Source organism: Spermophilus citellus (assembly GCF_964194105.1).
Source record: "Spermophilus citellus genome assembly, chromosome: 2".
In the NCBI taxonomy this organism is placed as follows: Eukaryota; Metazoa; Chordata; class Mammalia; order Rodentia; family Sciuridae; genus Spermophilus; species Spermophilus citellus.
Window position 1 is genome coordinate 192,265,626 of NC_138183.1, and position 24,985 is coordinate 192,290,610.

Sequence of the window (24,985 nt, forward strand, 5' to 3'; positions counted from 1 at the left end):
TGCGTGCGGCCCGGGTTCGATCCTAAGCACCACATACCAACAAAGATGTTGTGTCCGCCGAGAACTAAAAAATAAATATTAAAAAATTCTCTCTCTCTCTCTCTCTCTCCCTCTATCACTCTCTCTTTAAAAAAAAAAAATACTTTGAGAAGCTGGGTGTAGCTCAGTGATAGAACTTGTGCTTAGTATGTGCAAGGTCCCAGTTCCATACCCAGCACCACCAAACAAAATAACATGGCGGGGAACCCCCAAACCCAACTTCTATTACATTTCATTAATTCCTTATATCAACACAGCAAAGCTCAGGAAGGGCAGTTCTTGAAGTTCTGCAGCTGGTAAATGGCATAATTGAGATTTCAAACTCAAACTGCTTGATGGGCCACGCTTTGTTCTTGCTGAGGATGAATGCAGATTACAGGACAGTGACCCAAAATCTCCCAGCAGTCCCACCAACAATTAAACTGTTACCCAACAATAACTCTCTTTGAAGTAATTCAAATTATACTTCTTACATAGTCACACTGGTACCCATGGTGTGCCTGGAGCCAAGGGCTGTGCCAGGCACTTTACGGACAATATTTCCTGTGTTCATCATTCTGTGGTAGCAATTTTGGTGTTTCTCAAAGTGTGTTCCTATGACCAACTGCATAACATCACCCAAAGAACCTGTTAAAATAGAGATCCCGAGGCTTCAGCCCAGGACTGACAACAGTGGAATGTTCGTCATTACAAATTCTCCGATATATTCAACATTCAAAGTTTGATAGCAATTATTCTTAAAAGATAAATCCTTTGTTATTAATGAAACACTGAAAGTCACTTGTCTTTTTTGAAGCCTTTGTACATTAAGCATTTGTACTTTAATGCAGTTATTGATTCTTTTAATGAATAATGAGTTTAGGAAGGATTCAGACAGGAAGTTGGAACTCAGTTCAAGGCTAAGTTGAATGAATTTTACCTGGCACCCAGAGGAATTTGAAGGAATTTATTTTTAGGACACACTACTAGGTCACAACTATAAAACTCAAGTCCTGATATAAAAATAGTCAGGAATTTGTCCTGTAGAAGGAACTTATCTATAATATTCTATAACATTTCTAATACAAGCTTCTCAAGTATTTAAGTAAACTATAATAAACTATATCCAATAAGATACAAAATTAACTTGATATCTTTTAATGATCATCAACTGTGTATTAGATGTAGTGGGTTACAAAAACAAACAGGCCAGTGAATTCTTTTTTTTTAATTTATTTTTTTGTTCTTTTTAGTTAATATGACAGTAGAATGTATTTTGACATAGCATATATACATGGAGTATAACTTCCCATTCTTTTGGTTGTACATGATATGGAATTACACTGGTCGAGTATTCATACAAAGTTATGAAAGTTATATCTTTCTCATTCCCATCTCCCCTCCCTCCCCATACTCTGTCCTGTCTAATCTGGTAAATCTCCCCTTCTCCCTCTGCACCCTCTCCTCATTATTGTGAGTCAGCATCTGCATATCAGAGAAAACTACTTGGCCTTTGGGTTTTGGAGATTGGCTTATTTCACCTAGCATGATAGCCTCCAGTTCCATCCATTTACTGGCAAATGCCATAACTTCATTCTTCTTTATAGCTGAGTAATATTCCATTGTGTTTCTGTACCACATTTTCTTATCCATTCGTCTATTGAAGGACACCTAGGTTGGTTTCATTAGGTATTGTGAATTGAGCTTAGGCCAACAAACAAAGAAGAATTAATACTAACTTTTCACAAATACTTCCAAAAATTAAAAAAAAAAGAGTGAAGCTCATCTTATAAGGTGAGTATTATTCTGATAGCAAAACCAGACTAAGACAGTAGTCACCTGTGGAGGTGGGAGGTGACAAAACCCAGGAGTCACATGCTGGCTCTGTGACTCAAGCAGGTAGTTTTTAGAGGGAGGGTGGAGACAGGGAAGTCAGAAGACCTTGGTGAGGACAGTGGTGACAGCAGCCCATGCACACACCTCTACTCACATAGAGTTCACATCCTCTTGCTGTAATTTAATCTCTGGGTATCTTGTGGCCATGGATATTAAGAAGCTATTGTAGGAAGCGTGTAGCTCATGAGCAGTTGGAGATTGCGCTTTGTCAACAAGACTGGCTCTTCTGCCTTCTTTCTCTTCTCCCCAACCTCTCCCTCAGGTGACGCTGTTTCCCTGTTGTTCCCTCACTGTCCTCTAAGAACTGCTCCCTCCAAGTAACACCCTGCCGGCATGCCCCCAGCCTCATTTTACAGACTTGGATTCGGCTCCAGATCTGGTTATTTGGTTATGACCACTGCAGTTTAGACTAATCCTTTGACAGGCCACCAAGTGATGGCTGCTGTGCAATCAACCTTTTCTTTTCAATCCCTTTGGTCTCGAAATAAAGGACTGCTTTGTGTGTTGGTATTAGAGCAAAGCCTCTTACCATTTGTAGTGAAATCTTTATTGAATGCATGAAAGAGAATTAGTTCAAAATAAATGTACTTCTAATCCGGGATGCCAAAAAGATTCCCATCCTGGGGACCACTTTCATTAGTTGACCTGTTGGAGTCCCAAGCAAAAACATGATAGTAAGACATAGGCCCATTGGAGTCCTTGTGAGTTTGAGTCTTGGCACTGCCAGAGACTTACCAGCTCTGTGACTTTACCTCTCTGAGCATCCATGTTCTAATCTGTAAAATAGGAAAAATGAGTTCTATCTTGAAGGTTGGTTTGAGATTAAATTACATCAAATATGTAAATCCATTTTAAGTCTTCTGGAACATTGTACGTTGTCACTATTTGGAAATGTAACTTTTACATTGAACAAAGACAACTTGACTTTATTTTTGCTTCTAACTATCCCTTTAAATTAATTATTAGTATTATTTTTCAATATTGAGGATTGGCCCCAGGGTGCTTTACCACTGAACTACATCTCCAGCCCTTTTTATTTTTTATTTTGAGACTGGGTCTAAGATGCCCAGTCTGACCTCAAACTTGCAATCCTCCTGCCTCGGACTCCACCATGCCTGGCTCTGCCTTTAAATTTATTCTATGGTGCAAGTTCTTCCCTTTCCCTTGGATGAAATTTGGGGCAAGTCTCATGACTTGGCAAATAACAGTAAATAAAAGTTCTCTAGTCATTAAAATGTCTAGCCCCATGTAATAGGCAAAGGGGTAGCCTACTTAAAATTGGTATTCTTCTCCCTCTGACTCTCTGGCTTGTTCCAGGGGAGGAGCCTACAGTGGCACTTCGACCCTCTGTCCCTCCCTGGCCCCACCTTGAAACCTTCCAGGGTTTCTGGCAGGCAGCCAAACCAGAGAGGCAGGTTCCTGCTTGGACTGGCCTCTGCTGGTGGGTGCTCTGGCCAGCAGGTGTTTAGGTATGCTCAGTCTCTTGCAGGTGCTTTGCTGGGCTCTTTGGAGACCCCCACCCATTGCCGCAGACCTCGCCTTGCAGGCCCCTTGATAAATGTGATCCCTCTGGCTGGTATCGGACTCCTTTCTCATCTCCGAGCATCCTCCTTCTTCCTATCCGTGAGATCTGTTAGCCCTCTCGAGCCCCTCTGGTTCAGGGAAATAGCACTGTGCAGTTTGTACTGACGAACACAGAGTAGGAGTCCCCACAGCACAGCCATCTGTATCTCCTTCACTCTGCACCTGGACCATCCAGCAAACCATTTCCTGAGCCTTTGGGTTTCACAGACGAGTCAGTTCTTGGTCCACCATAGCTCCGAGGTTCAGGTGTCCCTGAGCCTTTCTTGTGATGTCAGTTGAAAGGGGAACAGTCCCTACACAGATCCCAGACTCTTGCTAATGTCCCTTCACCATTCTCAGCCTTTCCTTGGGAAATCTGCATTGGGAGCCCCATGTCTTGGTGCTCCATCCAAGTCTTCCAGTTCGGTCCTGGGACATGGCTGTTAATGGTACCATTCTTGTTTAATCCCAGCATCTCTTGATGTCCAAGGTCAGGACACTTAACCCCTCAGCCTGTCTCCTTCTGGAAGATGGGAATGATGATAACAGTGGCTGCCTCACAGGGTCTCTGTGAGCAGGAAATGAGAGGAAGCAGGAAGCATAGTGCACCCAGTTCCTGGTGGTGAGGAGGCTCTTTGTATGCAGGCTGCTTTCACTCTCATGGCCATTATCACAATTAATCTCAAAGCAATCAGTCTCTACCTGGGAAGGCCACTTACTCTCATACCCTTTTGTTACCAACCCTTCCTCCCTTACTGCTTGGCAGAGCGCATGTGCACCCACGTATACCCGCTAGCTGATGCTCAAGCAGGACTGCGTGTACAGTGACTGCAACCAGCACCCTGCTGCCCTGTCCCCCTCTACCACCACTGATAGGTTTATCTCTTTCCACTGTCTCTTGCAACTATCTAATTGAGAGGTGGGTCTGTGTGGGCCAGCTGCTGCTGGTCTGCTGCTGGGTTCTCCTAATAGCACACAATTTCCTGAGGCAGAAAGATGGCTTCCACCCATTGTTGGAAAATTGCTGGTGGGAACCTCTGTGTTAAATGATTATAAGCAGGAATTTGATTTTTTAATCTCAAGCAGTAATACTCTGCATTTTGCCCCTCTGCTTTTAGTTGTTTCCTCTTAGGCTTAACCCATTCTGGCTTTGCTCCAAATGAGAAAAAATGATAGGCTGGAAGGCTTGTTTTAACTCGTGATGCATTTTTCTGTTACCCGTCACAATGATCTTTGGCCCCACACCATTGGTTACAGACTCTGCTCAGGGCTTTTTTGTCTCCCTGCATCTCTCTGGGCTATGGCAGCTTGCTGGTTTCTGTTTTCGCGACTGAAAGGCTCAAGGGTCACTCCAGTTGAACTGGGCTAACTGGGCTGTGCAAAATAACCACACAAGAGACACAAATACCTTTTTGTTTGAGGTCGCTGTGACGGCTCCTCTGACCTTAAGGGTCCGCAGGAAGAGAGCACGCGCTGACCCCTTTTATTGAGGAGAAGCTATTCAAATGAGGCAAGGGGTCAGGTTTCAGGGGGCTGAGTCTATCTTCATGATGTCCACTGTCAGCAGGTTGACTGACACCGGGTAGGCCACACCCAAGGGCACAGTAAGAGAAGGGGACACACACAAGGCGCTTCCATGGAAGATCCTATCCTAAACAGGGCAAGGGGTTATATTACAAAGGAACAGGTGAGCATAGCTTCACCCATGGGGCTGTAGCAAGACACACCCATGCACAGACCCCGACCCTCGAACCCAAGAAGGGTGGGGAAAGCTCTGCCACATTTCTGTGACTGAGCGCCTCAGCACCCAGCCGGGGAGTGTGACTCAGTCACGTGTAAGGTTGGTCTCCCACAGCAGCTCCCATACCATGTGACTCTAATCATTTGGTTTTTGGCTTTGCTCTCTGTCTCTTATCCCAAGTGCTAATACAGGCCTGGGTCATGGTGCCACTCTCTGAGGCTGCGGATGAGTCACTGTACCTCTCTGAGCTTAGTTTTCTCATCCATAAAGTGGAGAGTTGCTCTGAGGATTAAATTAAATAGTGCAAAATCTCTGCTGCTTGGTAAACCCTCGGTGAAGGTGACCATCTTATAAGTGCTGTAGGTGCTCCATAAATGAATAATTTGTTACCAGAGTTGACACTGGGTTTCCTCATTAAATAAAGCATACATGAATCTACAGCACCTGTTGTCCCCAAGTGGTCTCTCCCGAGCCTCTCATTGTCTCCAAGTAGCCTGAGTCACCCAACTGAGATATCTTCCAGGCCACTTTGTCACTAAATTTGGTAAGGGGATCTATTTAAAATTAAAAGCCCAAATTATTTTTTTGTTTCCATTTCCTGTTAGTTAAGCTGTTTTCTCCATCTCAGCTTCCTGCAAGTGGTCATCTCATGCTGAGAACAGAAGCTGAAACTGCCCCCAGACCTGGCCCAGGGCCAGTGAAAGTCAGAGCACCTCAACTGTAACATATATCTGCCTCACACCATTTGGCCGAATCTCCATATGTGTATTTCCTGGTTTTTTTTTTGTTTGTTTGTTTGTTTGTTTCCAAAAATTATACTGTTTCTGCTGGGGCTCTGGGGCACACACCTATAATCCCAGTGGTTTAGGAGACTGAGGCAGGAGGATCGCGAGTTCGAAGTCAGCCTCAACAAAGGCAAGGAGCTAAGCAACTCAGTGAGACCCTGTCTCTAAATAAAACAGAAAAAAAGGGCTGTGGATGTGGCTCAGTGCCCCTGAATTTAATCCCTGGTACAAAAAGAAAAACAAACAAATAAAAAAAATTAGACTGTTTCTGTAGGATGGGAGAAGGAAACTACCTTCCAGTGTCGGCCAAACTGCACTTAGATTTATTTCCCCTTTTTATATCATTCTATCTTATGTCTGATGTGGGTAGGTGACCAAATCCAGCCAGTTGGGATCCCAGCAGCCTCTGGCCTGTGCTCCAGTAACAGTTTCTCTGCTCTGAGGTCTCCAGTGGCTCCTACTATTTCCAGCGTCAGATTCGAGCTCAAATGCTTGGCTGCACCTCACCATGCCATCTTATGTGTCTTTCCTGCCCTTCCTATAATTCCCAGCTACAAAAGAAAGTGAGCGCTGGGTGTGGTGGCACACGCCTATAATCCCAGTGGTTAGGGAGGCTGAGGCAGGAGGATCGTAAGATGAAAGTCAGCCTCAGCAATGGAGAGGCACTAAGAAACTCAAAGAGACCCTGTCTCTAAATAAAATACAAAATAGGGCTGGGGATGTGGCTCAGTGGCCGAATGTCCCTGAGTTCAGTCCCCAGTACCCCCACAAAAAAAAGAAAGTGAGCATCTTCAGGTGCCATCCAGCTCTGCCAGCTCTGTGATTCCCCTGCAGTCTGGTTCACCCAACAAGCCTTTCCGTAGAGCCTGCTCCATGCTGGCCCTGGGCACCAAGCTGCTAGGCTTGGGCACTCAATAGCTCCTGTTCTCACAGGCCTCCCATCTACGTAGGCTGTCCAGAGACACCTCAGCAGAAGGGAATGTATGTGACAGCTGGGGTAGGAGTCCTTGACCTATCTGGGGATTAGTGATGGCTCACAGAGGTGACATCTGAGTGGAGTCAAGCACAGAGCATGGGGCCTGGGAAAGCATTCTAGAAAGAGGAAACTATCATTAAAGAACAGAGGTGTGCAGTGGTTTGGCAAAACTGCTAGGGAATGAGAGAGAGAGGCAAAGAGCCTCTGAAGTAGGCTGTGCTGGACTGGAATCTGCATCCAGCTGGGGAGCCTGGCCTTGATCCCCCAGACGTGGAAGTCACAGAGGTCGTTTAATCAGGCCAAGTATCTGTTCAACTGTGGCCATAAGTGTGTCTCCCTTTTGGTAGTGTAATTTTCTCATGTGACTTAGCACCCATTTTTAGCTTGCTATTCAAACAAGAGATTGTGGGATTCTTTTTTTGTGTGTTGTTATTGTTCTTTATACCAGAAACTGATTAATGTAGCATAATGAGAAAATGTCAGATCCGTAATTAGTTGTTCAGTCTTGAATTTGATTTTGGTCCTTCAGTTTATTAGCTGTGTGCCCACCTATGGCCTTGTCATGGGGATTAAAGACAGACGTGTTTTTGTGAAGCATCTGGTACACTGTAGACCCCCATGTCCCCTTCTCTTCTCTCCCGACTCTGTGGCAGGTCAGAGTCTGGTAACCTGCACAATTGACAGGTTAAGAAAGCTGAGGCAGGGGCTGGGGATGTGGCTCAAGCGGTAGCGCACTCGCCTGTCATGCGTGCGGCCCGGGTTCGATCCTCAGCACCACATACCAACAAAGATGTTGTGTCCGCCAAAATCTAAAAATAAACATTAAAATTCTTTCTCTCTCTCTCTCTCTCTCTCTCTCTCTCTCTCTCTCTCTTTCTCCCCCCCCCCCACTAAAAAAAAAAATAAAGAAAGAAAGAAAGCTGAGGCATTGTTGTAGGCACTGATATGACGGTTTCCTTTGAAATGTTAATTGCTTCCCCCAAAGACTGGGTATTCTGAAGGCTTTGTTTGCCTAGCTGAACCCTGGTGCTGGCTCTGGAGGATGTGACAGACTCTGACCTGCCATTCCAGCTGTTTGAGAGGTGTCACTGAAGACAATGCCAAGCACTGAGGCTGTGTTAATGAGTGTGGACATGATCGTCTTCCTATGAATAGCTATGGGAAGCTTGGAGGAGGGAAGGATTGCAAGAATTTCAGTGCCTCCCTTTCTCTGCCTGAAAACCCTTACTGGTCTTCTAAAATACCAGTAAGATTCCTCTGCAAGCTCCTTAGACTTCCAGGTCCCTTGCTTTCTTTGGCCCTGCTGTCTACCTTGTCATTTCTGTATTGGGTGAGGTTCACTGCCCTACTCAACAGAAGTTCTTGAAGGCCAGTTCATGTCTTCCTGTTACTCAGGATGCTTTCTCAACGCCTGTTGAACCAAATATCCAGCAGAGGTTCAGAGACATGAAACAAGATTTAAAATGTTAGCTGAGTACCTACAATGTGTAAAGTGAATGTTCATAAATGCTGGCTGCCCAGTGAGGTGAGCCAGGGGACTTAGGCAGGGACCTGTGATAAAGGTGAAAATTGCCTTTCTCAGGACATGGACCTTCTCCTGACGGGCCCAATATTATGCCAGCTTGTGTCTTCAGCCTCTTTCTTTTGTTGCTGCCTTTGTTATTTTTGGGTTGTGTCTGAAAGTCAGTTTCCCCAGTAGAAAAGAGAAGAAAAAAAAATTCAAGGCAAGGACAGGCCATACAGACACAGACCAATTAAAGTGCTTCAGGCTTTGGGAGGGCAGCCTGTGGCACTTAGGATGTGGAGTTGGATGGCCTAGGTTCCATTCTGACCCTGACTGGCTGAGACACCTCAAGGAAGATCTCGCACTTCTCTGGGACCCAGGGGGACATCAGCCTTACCAGCTGCATTGAAGGTGAAAGAGCAAGTGCATGAGTCTGCCCCTGCCCCTCTTGTAGACAGGGAGTAAGGGAGTCATTTGTCTGGGGCCCTTCTCTTGCCCCTGGGCAGTTGGCCTCTAAAGGTGTCAGCCACACCAAATCACAGTCTCCCTGGGTGTTAGCCCAGCAAGTGATGAGCTTTACCCCGCTGCCTTATGATGAGGTTCTACATCCCATTTTTAAGTAAACCTCTCTGGATTTCATGGCCTGAAAAACAGTCTCACATTTCCTCAGACTCTGACACCTCTGAGCATGTCTGTTACTTCTCCTAGAGCTAGCAGGGTGCTGAAACTTGCTGGGAGTTAAGTTGCAATAGAAAAAGAAAAATAAGGAGCTATGAAAATTTAGTTGCGCCTGGTAAGGGAAGTCCATAATTCACTCACCAGACTGACTGCCCCACAATCGATGTACCCCAGGGGGACATCACTTCAGATGAGCTGAGGGGCAGGGGGAGCAGCTGGAGGCAGGATTTAATGGGGATAAGCTCCAGTGAATCATTAGGAACAAGAACCAAAAGTGATATTTAATGCAATGAAAATGGCATTGTGGGGATCATCTATTTAATATTTTTACACTCAATATTATGTAATCATTTCTGATATCTATTCATGCCCCAGACCATCAGGCTTAGAATTCATTCATATTTACAAACAAAGGTATGATTTAAGGCCTTCACACAAAATGATAACCAAGAATTTATAATATGTTAAAAAATGCTGTCTTGTCCAAATTTGTGACAAATTTCTGGAAATGAAATTGCCAGATCAAAGGTTATCGATGTGAAAGGTGTCATTCGCTAATTCACACATTCAGTAAACATCCTGTACCTAGGATGTACCAGACACTGTGCAGAGCCCTGGAGCTGCAGACTGCCCCTGGGTTGGACCAGCCTACCTTTCCCCATCTCTTTGCCAATGGGGGTACCCTTATGCTTCTTCTTCTTTGCCAGTCTACGTGAAAGTAGTGGTAATTCCCAATGGTTTAAAGATTTAATTGTAAATTAAATACATAAATGTGAAAGGGAAAATCTTAAATAAATATTGATACTACTGTGGAGTAGGAAAGGACTTTTAAAGTGTAACCTCAAGAGTAGACATGATAAAGGAAGAAGAGCAAACCACATGCAAATTTAAGGTTTATATAGAGATTTGAGGCAAAAGACAAACTGGGAAACATAGTCACAGAGAATTATTGTCTTTTGTTTTTATCTATAGTAGAGAATTCTTACAAATAAGGAAAAGAAAAGTGAACAATGAACTAATTGCTACATGTCATTTTTACAATGAAGAGGTAAAAAGGAGGGTGCCGAGTCATTTGTTCAGCAACACTGGTCGGGCGCATGCTGAAATGTGCCAACTTCCAAACCAGGCACCAGGGACATGGACGTGGATCTGACACCTTCTCTGCCCCCCAGGCCCCACAGGTGGGCTTGGGAACAAATACCTAAAAGCACAGCATGGGAGGTCAGGCAAAGAATCTGGTAGAAGGCCCAGGCATCAAAGGAAGCAAGGATCATCTTCTTAGAAGGAGAGAGAGCAATGTCAGGAAAAGAGACATTCCAGCTGAATTTGAAGCCAGTTTTATTCAGATATAATTTATATAACATAAAACTCCTTCCTTGTCAGTGTATATTTTAATGAGATTTAGTAAGTTTTTGCACTGGTGTAGCTATCTTCAAAAGACAGTTTATGTTGCCTTCTCTCAATCCCAGCCCCAGGCTGCTACTGATCTTTCTATTTCTACATTTTGCCTTTTCTAGAAATTTCATATAAATGAAATTATATGACACCAATTATTTTCTCTCAGGCTTATTTCATTTAGCATGTTATTATTTAGGGTTAACTCTGTTGATTTGCATCTTTTTATTGCTGTGTAGCACTGTATTGTGTGGATATACCCATTTTGTGTATTTGTGCATTAGTTGAACATTTGGGTTGTTTCAGCTTTTGGGTGACTATGAATAATGCTGCTGTTAAAATCCATGTACAAGTTGTTAGCAGATGTGAATTTTCATTTCTCCGTGATACTTAAGAGTAGAATTGCTGGGTCGTATGGTAAATATGTGGTTATCATAGAAATAATTTTTTCAAAGTCCTATTCTATTGACCATTCCCATCTGAAATGTATGAGAGACCCAGTTGTTCCACATTCTTGGTGACTTTTGGTATTGCCAGTGTTCATAATAGCCATTTTAGTGGATGTGTAGTGGTATCTAACTGTGGTTTTAATTTGTATTTTCTTAATTATTAATAGTGTTGAGCATATTTTCATATGCTATTTTCTTTTGTATATCTTCTTTGGTGAATTGTCTATTAATATTTTTCCTGTTTTCAAGTTGGGTTGTTTGTCTTACTATTGAGTTTTAAGAGATCTTTATAAAAGTATTCTGGACATAAGTCCTTTATGTTTAATAAAGGACATATATTATGTATGTCTAAGATATATATCTAATATGTCTAAGAGGTGTGTGTCTTAAACTATGGTGCTTATCTTTTTATTGTCTTAATGATGTCTTTTGAAAAGTCAAAGTTTCATTTTAATAAACTTTATCTTTTTTTTTTCCTTTTGTCCTGTTTGAGTTTCAAATTCTAAGAAATCTTTGCCTATTCCAAAACCAAAATGATTTTTTTCCTGTTTTCTTTGGGAAGTTTTATGGAAATTTTATAGTCTATACTTAACTTTTAATTATTTTTTATGTATGAGGCAAGGTAAAGCAGAGATTCATTTTCTTTTCATATGGATATCTCTAGTTTTTCCCAGCACTATTTGTTGAAAAGTTTACTCTTTTCCCCAGTGAATTATCTTAGCACATTTGTCAAAGGTAAATTGGTCATGTATGTAAGCCAGTGGCATGATTTAAGTGTTTAATAGCTATTATCTAGAAGAACTTTATGGGTAGAGTTGGCCAATTTCCTGTTGTGATACTCTTGCATGGTATCTTTCAAAGCTACTATTAGTTTCAAAATCCACTCACTAAATTCCTGAGAATTTAATAATCAGTTCTATAAACCAGTAGGAGTCAGATTCAGCACACTACTATATACAAAGATCCATCTCTGAACTCTGTTTTCTGTTCATATATCTGTGTGTCGATGCTTAGGCCAGTAACATAATTGATTACTATAGCTTTTATAAGTTTTGAAATCAGGTGGTATAAATCTTCAGATTTTGTTTCTCTTTCTCAATATTATTTTGGCAATTTCTTTTTCATTTCCATAGACATTTTAAGATCAACTTGTCATTTTATTCAAAGAATCCTGCTGAGATATTGATAGAATTGCTTTACATTTATAGATTTTATCAACTTCTAGATAATTGCCATCTTAACAATATTGAATCTTCCAAGCTATGATGAGTATGGCATATATATTTATAATTACCTCTTCAGTTTCTCTCAGGGATGTCATGGAGTTTGAAGTGCACAGGTGTTGCACTTCTTTCATTAAATTTACTCATAAGTATTTTATTTTTCTTAATAATATTGTGAATGGATTTTTAGATTTTTATTTTCTCATTGTCTGTTCCTAGTATATTATACAGAAATATAATTGATTTTTGTATATCAATCTGGTATCCAGAAGCCTTGCTAAACTCACTCATTGTTCTAGTACCTTATTTTCAGATTCCTGATGAGTCAAATTAACTCCTAGTTTGAGCAGTTTTAATTTTTGACTATCCATCTTCATAATAATATCCATACTACACACATGGGCTTTCTTTGTGTGAGACACTTTTCCAGGTGCACAGAGGCCTGGGAGCTGCAGGCAGCCTATGACTTGAAAAGGAGCCATTTACTTAATAAAGGGACCCAAGCCCTGACACTTCCCATTGTAACTGTTAGCCACATCAGATCCTTCTAAGGAGAGAAAGATTTTTTTCTGCTTATCTTCTATTCATGTGAGATCAGCTTCAGACTTTATATACTGCCCTTTTATATGTCCAACATATGCTTTACTCATTTTGGAGTGCCATCACATCCAGTAAATACATGTATTTACTGGATATTAATGGATAAGAAGAGCGATCATTACTGATTAGCATAGTGGCATTCTCTTGATGCTTCTCTTTTCTCCCATTCACACAAAGGCAACTGAGAGACAAGCAAGCAAACACACGTGCTGCGTGGATCCCAGAGATCCTCTCTTGACCCAGGCATTTCTGGCTAGGAGGAAGCATCTCCACACCCTTCAAAATGGGGAGAAAATGTCCTCTCAACCACTTGGCAGCCCTCTAGGTTCAAGGATGGTCTTTTCTTTTAATCCACTGATCCTGCTTCCTTTAACCACCGTCTCCTGACTATAGCTTGGCAACTGACTGCGTTCACAGACTGCCTGTATCAGAGTTCAGCATGGAGCCTGCTTTCTTTCACTCTCATAATAACCAGTGTAGACAAGATTTTTGAACAGAGACTTGATATGTTTCCATGACAACATAAATTACCCATGAAAATCTGTAGGAAGATTTTAGGCCATTAAGGCTTTAAAGCTCTGCCTTCTTCCCTCTTAAAGCACTTAAGAAATGTTGAAATTTTTATTGTGAAGAGGATAGGGAAAGAATTTGATTTCCCAAGGATTTAGATACATAATAAATAAATCTGGGGCTTTGGGGAAGAGAAATGAAATTTTTATGTGGTCCTAGTTGGCAGTAATCCATTATTCTAAGTCTCCACTTTTGTCAAGAAGTGATTTGTACCAATTAACACATGCAGCTATTCACAGCAGTAGAACTTGTTCCTTGTGTAATTCTATTTCGTTTTTCTTGTAAATGTCAACCTTTTTCACATTAGAAATGAAAGAATGGCCTCCATTCTCTTCTTTCACGACTCTTTCTTTCCAAGACCAAACCTTCTTTCCTCCCTTCCTCCCTCCTCTGGGACCTGGCTTCCTCCGTGATGGCTCTCTCTGCTGTCTTTGGTCTCTCCCTCTATAATTGCTCTTTCACTCTCTCCCCCTTGAGTCACTGCATGCAAATGTGCTTAAGTGGGACAAGTCTTTAAAAAGTGAACATCTGTTTATAGTGGATACTCAGTATTGAACATTCAGTGAAGCAGGCATTCGTTGAATGCTACTGTGTTCAAGTCTAACAGGAAATATGCTCAGCAGTAAGCCTGGTGTTGGAAGCTCAATTTTGCCCACTCTGGGCATGAGAATATTGACTGCAAGTGGTCAGAAATATCATGGTAGTTGGACCATCATGTAATTGTCTATGTTTCTTTCCCCAGCTGTCAGCAAGGCTTGTGGAGGTAGAGGACTGCAGCCATGCCTGGAACACAGAGGATCTGCAATAATTTTTCTTGAATAAACAACTCTGTAATGAAAATCAAATGCATTTATTAAACAGTTATTCACCCCAAACTTGCAATTCTGGTATGAATATCCAGCCCCTCTTCAACTAAAGAACTCTTTTACATACTTTCTCACTTAACCTCCACATGGATCTTGTACAGGGCTCATGTCAATCCTTCACAAATGGCCCAGCAGTTAGAGCTGGGTTAGAGCCACGTTTGTATCTCTTCTCTGGCCCGGGCTCAGGGCCTCCTCTCACCTTGTTAGTCTACCTGCATCTCATTGAGCCTGGCACATGCTATGTTCCAAGACACCGTGTTCTCCTGAGGCCTGTGTCTGTTTCTGCACACGCCCTGGGCCCAAGGCAGTGCATCTTTGGTTTTCTGGCCCAGGAGGCTTTGCTACCTTCTAATGAAGGCTGCAGACTGTTCACCTTGGTTTCTTAGGACCAGAGCATGACCTCTCTCCATGAACTTGATGCCACAGCTCTCCTGGGTGCTTGAACTTCAGTGCTGGGCTCACACCATTGCTTTCTGCCTTGCTGAGGTAAAACAAGAGGATTTTAAACCCCTTTTGGGAAGAAAAATTTGGGATTGGGGTTTGCATTTGAATCTATTGCTGTATAACAAATTGCTTCAAAAATTAGCAACTTACAATAAGTATTTATTATCCCATACAATTTCTGAAAGTCAGAGATCAGGAATGGCTTGTCAGGGTGGGTGGAGCTCAGGGTCTCTCATGAGATCACATGAAGGCTCGCCTGAGCCTAGTCCACTTCTAAGATTGCTCACTCCCATGGCTTTTGGCAGGAGGCCTCAGTCCCTCCCTACATGGATCTCTCACAGGGCTACTCGAGTGTCTTCATGACACACAGCTTGCTGTCCCCTGAAAGAAGTCAAGGAGAAGCCTATAATGCCTTAAATGGCCCACTCTTAGAAGTTATGTGCCCCAATTCTGCCATATTCTATTTGTTAGAGTGAGTCACCAACTCTAACCTCATCCAGGAGAGGACATCAAGATCTACGATAGGAGTGCCAAAGAGCTCAGGACTTACTGTAGGAAGTGATGCCATGATATGCTTGTGTAGCAATTTTCCACTGTCCCCCTGGGGTGGCCCAGGGGCTTCCTGTTCAGACATTCAGAGGAGAGAGAAGCAGCATTCAGAAGGTCCAGAAGCAGCATCCCTGTCCTAGCATGGTGAGGATTATTTGGGAAAGAAAGAGTTGTGAAAGAACAGAATGGAGGCCAATCTTTCATTTCTAATTTGAAAGGCCCTGGCATTTACAATAAACAATGAATTAGAATTACACAAGGAGCAGGCTTTAGTGCCGTGAGTCAAGTGGAGGCCTTACCCTCAGCAACTGCAAGGAATGGAGGGAAAGAAGATGACTCAGGTGACCTTCTGGGAGCTAGAACATGGCAAGTGCCACAGATAGAAGCAGGCCAGAGAAGGATGCCTCATGCAGCCAGGGGGTCTGATTTCAGCCCAGGGGTTGGGAGAGACCCCTGGAGGGAAGAGCACAGGAGGCAGGTGGCATTGTGGTTCAGTAGTTGGAGGTGTCGAGAAGAGAGCATGGCAGGTCCAGAAGCAGCATGAGTGACACTCAGTGGTAGGGAAGGGCAGCAGCATGCAGTGTTCTTTCCAGCAAAATGGATGACATGCAGCTACCGCAAAGTGCTGGTGCGAGAATTAGTTAAGATGATTCATCTAGAGCTCTGCCCAGCACCTGGCACACAGAAAATGCTCACTAAATGACTGACAGAGATAAAGAAGGCTGGAAGAGTAAAGTGGGGTCAACTCACAAAGCTCTGCCTGCCATCCTGAGGAATCATAGCATGGGGGAACTAGAAGGAGCCAGAGCTTGCACCTCATCCTGGAGTATCACCACCTTTCCTAGCTGGCAACCTAATGCTGGGTTCACAAAATCTGACTATTTCAATAACTTAAGAAAATGATAAGGAAAGCAGGCAAACACACAGAAATGCCTTTTCAAAATCCATGATGGCTCTCCTACTTTAAGGGTCCGTGGAAAGAAAGCCACTGGAATTCTTTATTCTTATATAGGGGACACACAAGGGGAGGGTTCATGGAACATTTTATCCCCAAAAGGGCAAATGGGTAGGATTACAAAGGAACAAGTGAGTGTAACTCAACCTCAGCGGGGTAACAGGTACTCCTGGAGCCATGCCTTGATATCCGAGCTGGGGTAACGCCTAAGTTACTGCGACCTGGCACTGCCGTGCCAGACTGAAGGCAGTAATTGTTCAGAACCTGGTGCATCAGGACTTAAAGGTGGCTGCATCCAGGGCAGCTCCCAACACTGTAGGAACTGGAAGCTGCTGGAGGTCTGCTGGTGGGAGTGGCATGGGATTTACCCTGCAGCCTGTGCCAGGTGAATCAGAACTAAGGGGTGCTGGTGCTGTGATCCTAATGCCATGTCCAGGCAGAGGAGGTTCTGAGGCCCAGGAGAGGTAGGGGCAGAGGGCTGGACAGAAGTTGAAGGTAGATATCTATAGACACTTTTCAAAATGGCCTCTGCAGTAAGACACCAGAGTCCCTGAATATGACCAGCAGCTGTCCAAATCTTCTAAGAGAGCAACCCAAAACACTTACCACCAAGTCTCTAGGAGATGGCTCAAGCCAGGCCTGGCTCTGCCATTCCTTGGTAAGGCTTGGGGGCTGGCCCAACCGATTCTCCACAGATTTTCTCAGGACACATGAGCCATTGAGGTGTCTGCAGTTTGCTCATCCACTGGGGACCCTCCTCTGTCCCTGCAGAGATCATGTAGGAGATAAATCAGGCATCAAGCCACACACAGCAGGATCCAGCCGTGGATCTGTTGTGGAGGGGACAGTGGGCCTTTGGTCATGCAGTTAGAGACCAAAACGTCCTAGTGGCTTCACACACCGTGATACAAGAAAGCTTGGCATGAGGAACATCTCTAGGATGCCAGCATTAGCAGCCTGCAGATATGGGGCCCTCTTGATATGCCCAGAGCCCCCCTGTAGTGTGCATCCAGACTGGCTGAAGGGAAGTTCTTTCGTGTGATTGTCGCCGAGAGTTAAGGTGGCCATGAGTCTAAAGGACCCTAAGAAAAACCTGGGTTACATGTCTGCCTCCAGGTGTTGGATGGTGGAAGGGTCATAGGTTTCAGAGTGAGGCATTGGTATGCCACCAAAGAACAAGTGTCTGCCCCATCTGGGGTGGGGAACAAAGAGCTCAGGAGGAGGTGACATTAGCTGAACAGAGAGGAAAGAAGACAATAGCTACTTCCATTCACTGCCCACTGAATGCCAAGCCTTTCAAACCTCTGAACATGTAAGAGAGCCTGCATGGCAGCCGGCGGCATGGGAAGAGGCCTGGCAGGACAGGCAGGAGGGGGTGCTCAGTCCAGCCCAGCTCTATCTCTCTGCAGTCTGAATCAGAAGGACCTCTCTTCATAGCCATGCAAGGGAGGTTGGACCCCAAAGTAGGATTCTGTTCTGGATTTTCTACTAAGTATCTTATCCTTTAAAAAGATGAAATGAACTCATGAAAGAATTAAAGAATGACATGCAGCTGCATAGTAACCACAAAGTTAGCCGGTAGAGTCGATGAACCAGGAGCCAAGAGGGTGGGAATCTTTGGGTTGAGTAACCCAGGAAGGCTTCCTGGAAGAAGAGAACCCTGAGCTGGGCCTGAAAGAATCATTACAACTGGGGCTTCTGGTAATAGGACGCCATCCCTAGAGAAGCAGTGCTGCCTTGCCCAGAAACCCTCAGTGGCTCCCCGGGCCTTCCACCTACATCCACACAAGGCATTCCAGGCCCTCGCCTGGTCACCTTGAGGAAGACCCCTACCCCCCACATCCTGAGCAGCCCCCCATCTGTTTGCTCTCTGAACTTGCCATGCAGACCCAGACTGGTGCGCGAACCCCCCACGTCTACTCCTTCACCTTCAGTGCTCTTCTCCCCGGTCTTTGTCGCCCTTCAGAATTAAGCATTCCTCTTCCTCTCTCCCTCTGAGCTCTGCTCCATTTGCTTCCTTCTGCCTTTTTTAGGATCACACATGGACAGGTCCTGACTCACTAAGTGATAGACACCAACCGAGGCTTACTCATCCCTGCGGGACACGTGCCACGCCCATGACTGGTGTTTGGCAAATGCCAAATGAATGGATGAATGAATAAATGAATGATGGGGTATAAATGTGGTTATATAGGCAAAGGGGGCTGTGGTGCAAGGGACCACGAACACTTGGCAAGAGGCACTAGGCACAACTCACCTGTGAGTGGGGTCCACATGGTTCTTGGTCAAGACTCTCAGGGCTGGAGGAGCTCAGGAGTCACCTCGCCCAGCCTGTGTCATCCCACCCTCCATAGCAATGTGGACAGCAGGCTAGGCACTGAACAAGCACCTTTGCTGCAGACAGGTGAGCACGGTTGTTCTAGCATACTCCACATGCAATGGGAGCTTGTGGGCTGTAGAGTTGACCAACCTGCCTTCACATCCAGCTCTGCTATTTACCAGCTGTGTGGTCTTATGCAAGCAACTTAACCTCTCTGAGACTTGTTTTATCTCTTTTATTAAGGGGTTTAAGACTAGTTCCTCTTCAAAATTGTAAGAATTACAGAGAATATCCAAACCAAAACCAAAACCCTTCAGCTTATAAAAGATAATAAGAAATAGTAACTTTATTGAATTGTTTACTTTACATACCAGGGATTGAATTCTACAGTTGAGCCACATCCCAGCCCTATTTTGTATTTTATTTAGAGACAGGGTCTCACTGAGTTGCTTAGTGCCTCACTTTTGCTGATACTGGCTTTGAACTTGCCATCCTCCTGCCCCAGCCTCCTGAGTTCTGGGATTACAGGTGTGCGCCACTGCACCCAGCCTAATTTTATTTTTTTTAAATTTCTTTTTTAGTTGTATATGGACACAATGCCTTTATTTATTTTTATGTGGTGCTGAGGATCGAACCTAGTACCTCACACGTGCTAGGCAAGTGCTTTACCACTGAGCTACAGCCCCAGCCCCCTAACTTTATTTTTATGACATATGATTAGTTGTTGCATGTGGCTGGAGGAGGTTTTAAGGAGAATTTGAAGAAAGTTCTAAGAAATGGAGTTTGGGCTTAAACCTAACAGTCTGTCATAATTACAGTGGACCTATGATGGGATGCATTAACAAGGTCTCATCTGATGTACCAAATTTGTTCAAGATCAGGGTCACTACTCCCCTCCCCCACCCCCTCCATGGGTGGGGTCCACATCCCATGGATGATGTTCACAAGTGAGACACTTGCCAGCTCACCCACTGCAGAGATGCATGGAGCTGCAGAGGCCGGCCAGTGGGAGATGACCCAGAAAACTGCTGAGGGACAGTGCATATGTATCTTAGTCCTAGTTCTGGAAGCAGGTAGGGATAGAAGCATAGAATCTGGATTTCTGCCATCATCTACTGAGAATAGGTTGGGACTGGTTTGGCACAGGCAGTGCCAACTCTTAGGGGCTTGTCTAATGGAAAGGGCTTCAGCTCTAAAGGGTGGGAAGACCTGAGCTTTGGTAGGTAACTATGGCCGGTGCTCGACATTCCTGGGGGCCAGTCCCAGGCCTGTGTGTAGAGCCACCGGGTTCCTAAGTCTAATCATGACAGCCAACTGAACCTGAAGAGGTGGAGAGAGAGGAGAGGCGAGGAAAGGACCAAAAGAAGCCCTGATGCCTGAGTAGGTGGGTGCTGTTGACAGAATCAGGAAGGTCTCAATTCCCATCCCATGCTCCTCCCAGTTGCCCATCTCAGTGAGTGGCATACCCCCAAGCCAAAGTCCTTGCACCTCCCCAGATTCATCCAGGCCCCGCACCTCCCACGGTTCATGCCCAGTTGCCTTCTCAACTCAGTGTGCTTCCTCGGTCCCCTCTGCCACTTCCTGGTTCAGGCCCACATATCCCTCCTGACTTCCACACGGTCCCCAGCTGGGTCCCACTTCTACTCTCTCCCACAGTCCACCACGCACACCACTGTCAAAGTGCTCTTCCAAAAATGGATCTGGCCATATTCACCCTTGGCTGGGACTCATTGGCAACTTCATGTTACAAGGCAGACCCTCCCCTTAGCATGGCCAGCAGGCCCTCCATGGTGACTAGGCTCCTTGCTCTTCCACGCCAAATGGGAACCCAGCCACCCACACTGCCCACAGGTTCCCGTGCTATTCAGGAGCCTCTGGAAATGCTGCTCGATCTGTCTGGCACCCACCTTTTGGCCAACCTCCTGCCAGTCAGCTCCCCCTGACTCCCAGGCTGGGGTGGGAGCTCCATGCTCCTCACTCCCTCCTCCTTAATTGCTTTCAGGGTCTTTCCCTGGAGCAACCTCAAGTCCCTCTGCCTCCCACACCTGATGCCCAGGGACTGTTCTTGCCTGTTTAGGCTCCACAGCTCTCAACCTCCAGAAAGGGAGAGCACAAGCACTCTGGAAATATTTTGTGAATGAGTGGGCGAAGATGAGCAGCGAGGGAACCCTGAAGAAGACAAGTCAGCGAGGAAGACCAGACGGTTGGGGTTTAGGCACACTGAGTTGGAGGTGTTGGTTGGGCATTTAGGTGGTGGCCCAGGCTGCACTGGAAACTTAGAGGTAGCGGCCCCTCTCTTCACATAGGAGCCAGTCCTAGAGATATCCAGAGAGCAGGAGGTCAAACCACCAGCTAGAGGCTTAGTGTTGCCAAATTGGTTTTAATAGCTGAGAGCATTAGAGTTAGAAGGACATTCTGGGACATGGTTAGCCTAATTCTTTTATTTTACAAATGAGAAAACAATGTTCAGTGTGGGAGAGGTCTTGGAGAGGCTGTTCTCTCCTGCAGACCAAAGTCTTTCTGTGGCCCCCTTTCTCTGTGCCCTGGAGGAGGAAGTCAGTGGGGGTGAAGGGGCCCTTGGAAGAACCCAACTCTGCAGATTCTCGCACTAACTACTCCTTATTCATGGCCCCCAAAGGAAGCAGACCCCATCAAGGCCTCAGGGCCCAGAGCTTTGCAGTAAATGGCACACACTTACAGGGAGGACCTCGTCCACCTTCAGGGGCAGACCTGTTTTCAACACTGTTGGCCATCTCTTCTCCAGCCCTAGGACAGATCAGAAAGGCAGAGAGGGATTGCTGTAAACAGGAAAGCTGACAGGCCGACAGACCAACCGGCAGCGGTTCACACCAGAGCACACGGAGTCTCTCCTAGATTCACATCCAGACACAAGTCTTAGCTGTGATACCCCATGATGTTCAGTGCATGCAGCTTCTTTAAGACTTATAAACGCTGAGCCGTTTCACAAAATTTTCATCTAAGTTGATTCGGTTGTTTTGGTTCTGGCACTGCTGTTTAAAGGGAGGACCCTTAAGATTCTACAGAACAGCCAGGCACAGTGGTGCACATGGGAGGAGCATGGGATGGGAATTGAGAGCTTCCTGATTCTGTCAACAGCACCCACCTACTCAGGCATCAGGGCTTCTTTTGGTCCTTTCCTCACCTCTCCTCCTCTCTCTCCACCTCTTCAGGTTCAGTTGGCTGTCATGATTAGACTTAGGAACCCGGTGGCTCTACACACAGGCCTGGGGCTGGTCCCCAGGAATGTTCAAGCACCGGCCATAGTTACCTACCAAAGCTCAGGTCTTCCCAGTGGCTTGGGAGGTTGAGGCAGGAGGACTGCAAATTCAAAGTCAGCTTCAGCAACTTAGCAAGGCCTTCAGCAACTCAGTGAGACACTGTCTCAAAATAAAAAATAAATAGGGCTGGGGGTGTGGTTCAGTTGGTTAAATGACTCTGGGTTCACTCCTTTGTTAAAAAAATTTAAAAAGGGGGACTAGGAATGTAGCTCAGTTGGTAAAGTACTTGTCTTGCATGCACAAGGGCCTGGGTTCCATCTCTAGCACCAAAAAACCACCCCAAACGAAAAAATTTAAAAAGGAATCTATAGAACAAAAGTTCTTCATTGTGAGAAAGGGGGAAGGAATTTGGCATTCATTGGTAGGCTACATTAGAGATGGTAGTAAGCCTAATACATTGTCTCATTTCACAACTCTAGATTTGCACATAGCAGCATCCAATATCTGTTGAACTGAATTATTGACTGGGCTGGGTGTTTTCAGCCTCATTTCAGAGACTGGGAAATGAGGTCTGAAGATTTGAATTGCCTGTCTGCACTACTGCTATTGCTGCAACCTGGGTCCACTTGGCAAGAAAGACAACTGTCACTTGCCATGATCAAAGAATAGCATTAACTCTCCAGCCACGCTCAGTGCCACAAGCACTAATTGAGAGCTTGCTGTGTGCAGCCCGAGTCAGGAGCCCTGCTTCCAGGCATACAATGTTTTTTATCACTTATGTTTTCTTTGACCAACAGGAATGAATTCAGAGCATGGACAGACATCAAGCCTGTGAAACCAATAAAAGCCAAGCCTCAGTACAAGCCCCCAGATGACAAGATGGCTCATGAGACCAGCTACAGCGCCCAGTTCAAGGGGGAGGCCAATAAGCCAACAGCAGCTGACAATAAGATCATGGAGCGCAGAAGAATACGCAGCCTCTATAGCGAACCTTTCAAGGAACCCCCAAAGGTGAGACAGATCTTGTGGGGAACCCTTCAGCACAGCCTGGACTGGAAAGGTGAACCGAGCAGAGCTTGGGAGTGGGCACCGCAGACACTGGCCGGCCCCAAGGGCTCCTTTCCTTTTTAGCACACTGAGACCCACAGGCATCTTCAATAGGAACCTTTGTTAAATTCAAAGGAAATGTTAGCTGTGGGGCCTGTGATCCCAGCTATTACTGAGAGGCTGAGGCTGGGAGGGTCATAAGTTCAAGGTTGATTGGGCAACTTAGTGAGATCCTGTCTCAAAATCTTAAGAATAAATGAAAAGGGCTGGGGATGTAGCTCAGTGATAGAGCTCTTGCCTAGCAAGCGTGAGGCCTTGGATTGCATTCCCAGCACCGCAAAAAATAAAATAAAATAAGGAGATGTTAGAAAGAACCATTACCTGAGATAAAAACAAAACAAAACAAAACAAAACAAAAAAAACACCTTAAAGGTGGGCAGAATTCCAGAGAACTAGCTTCTGCATTTGAGCGATTCAGAAAAGAAGTAGCAGGAAATCTCACCTGAGCTGTAAATCCCTTCATCTTAAAATAGCTGTGCTTCTGCCCCCGTAGGGCCCTTCCCCCCACCCCATTCCATTCCAGCCCCTTCTTTTCCTCCCAGGTGTGCACACAGCCACCCTCTCATTCTTCCCTTGATAACACGCCATCCACCAGCAGGGTTCACTGTCTCAGCACACCTGTCACATCAGCTGCAAGATACACTCTGTCATTAGTCACTAAACAGTTTGTGAAAGTGTATTCAGGAGTTTTCTTACAGTACTACCCTACCTGATTTGTTTCTCAGTGTGAATTCATACTTGGGGGAAGGAGGTTGGAGATGGAGCTCCCAAGTAAGAATCGCACATGCCAAGCAGCCTTTTTCTGTGATGTCAGACCATATGGAATTGGGTACACATCATCTCTCCTGCATGTGACAGCAGAAAACATCTGACAACCTAAATACTTTTAGAACCCAAACCGTCTTTTCTCTGCTTTTGTCCTAAAGTCTAGTACTCAGGTGGAGTTTCCTAAGTGGCCAGGACCATTTTATAAGTAAAGGAACTACCCATTGCCTGAAACATTTCAGGAAACCTCTCCATTCCAGACAAACCAGGATGACTGCTTACCTTCTTTGCAGATCAAGGGTGACTGAAAAATCATAGGAACTCAGCAAGTCGATGTCCCACCCACAGATGCGGTGGGACCCAAGACATGGGGTTGGCATTGAACAAAAGAAGATTCCTGTGGAGGAAGGAGGAAGGATAGGGGAAATTAAATCTAGAAATCAATGGGCCCGAGTAGCATATCGACCCATCATGCTCAGTGGCTCCAGAGTTCTCTGAGAAAGAGCAGGCTGTGTCCTCAGAACAAGGGGGAAGAGTTAGAAGAGGTATCCCAGGGAGAGTGGATTGGGCTTGGAGCAGCTGCTCTGGGAGAAATTGTCAAGGTGGCCCGTCAGAGATGTGGCTGGCCGTGCAGCCCCAATGGCCTGGTGAGGCTGGACACATCCCAGCTCAAAGGATCTCAATAAGAACACTTCTCCATGTGCATTCCCATCTCAGAGACAGAAACAGGGGAAGGCCAGCTACTCGCAGCAATAAGCCACTGGGTTCCTAGCATCTGACATCAGCCAAAGTTCATCTTGCACGAGCAGCTGTCCATCATGGGGGGCTGAAGCTCTGTTCCTCATGCCTCTTCAGCCTAAGCCTGGGGTGATGGAGAGCACCGCTCTGAGCAGAGGCGCAGAGAGCATTGGAAGCACAGGCTGACTCTCAAGTCCTGGCCTGGAGGTGACCCACGTCCCTTCTCACATTTCAAGGACTACAGGAAATCATATGCCTGTGCCTGAGTTGAACAAGGTGATGAGGTATAATATTCCCATAGGGAGGGGCAGCAGATGCAGCATAACAGTGACCTGCCTGCCATCTGGGGAGGGGCCACCTAGGGAGGGGATAGTGAGTCCATGCAGCCAGAGAGAGTGCTGCCATAGAGACTAACCAGGGAGTTCAGACAGAGAAACCAAAAGGCCAGTGTCACTGGAAGTCCTTCCTCCACTGTGCTTCCCGTGTCAGACTTGCTCCCCGTTTTCCTTTGATGAATACTGTAATGTCTTCTTCTCTCTGAATCCTTTCTCCCACCCTCTCCCCTTGTGTTTCTGTATTTGCGGTCCGTCTGTCTCTCCATACA

The 24,985-nt window shown here is 45.3% G+C and overlaps 1 protein-coding gene and 1 long non-coding RNA gene across 2 annotated transcripts in view; one reads left to right on the plus strand and one right to left on the minus strand.

The window, feature by feature from the left end:
- Nucleotides 1-24,985, plus strand: part of MAP6 (microtubule associated protein 6) — a 74,728-nt gene that overhangs the window by 30,151 nt on the left and 19,592 nt on the right. Inside the window, exon 2 of the mRNA XM_081278875.1 lies at nucleotides 22,569-22,782. Coding sequence (XP_081135001.1) covers nucleotides 22,569-22,782 — 214 coding nt within the window. The remainder of the gene's footprint in view (nucleotides 1-22,568; nucleotides 22,783-24,985) is intronic.
- On the minus strand, nucleotides 15,427-24,979 carry LOC308640902. Its single transcript, XR_014020378.1, has 3 exons — nucleotides 23,926-24,979; nucleotides 18,141-18,272; nucleotides 15,427-16,977 (listed from the first exon to the last, which is right to left on the minus strand). It is a non-coding gene; the product is annotated as an uncharacterized lncRNA (long non-coding RNA).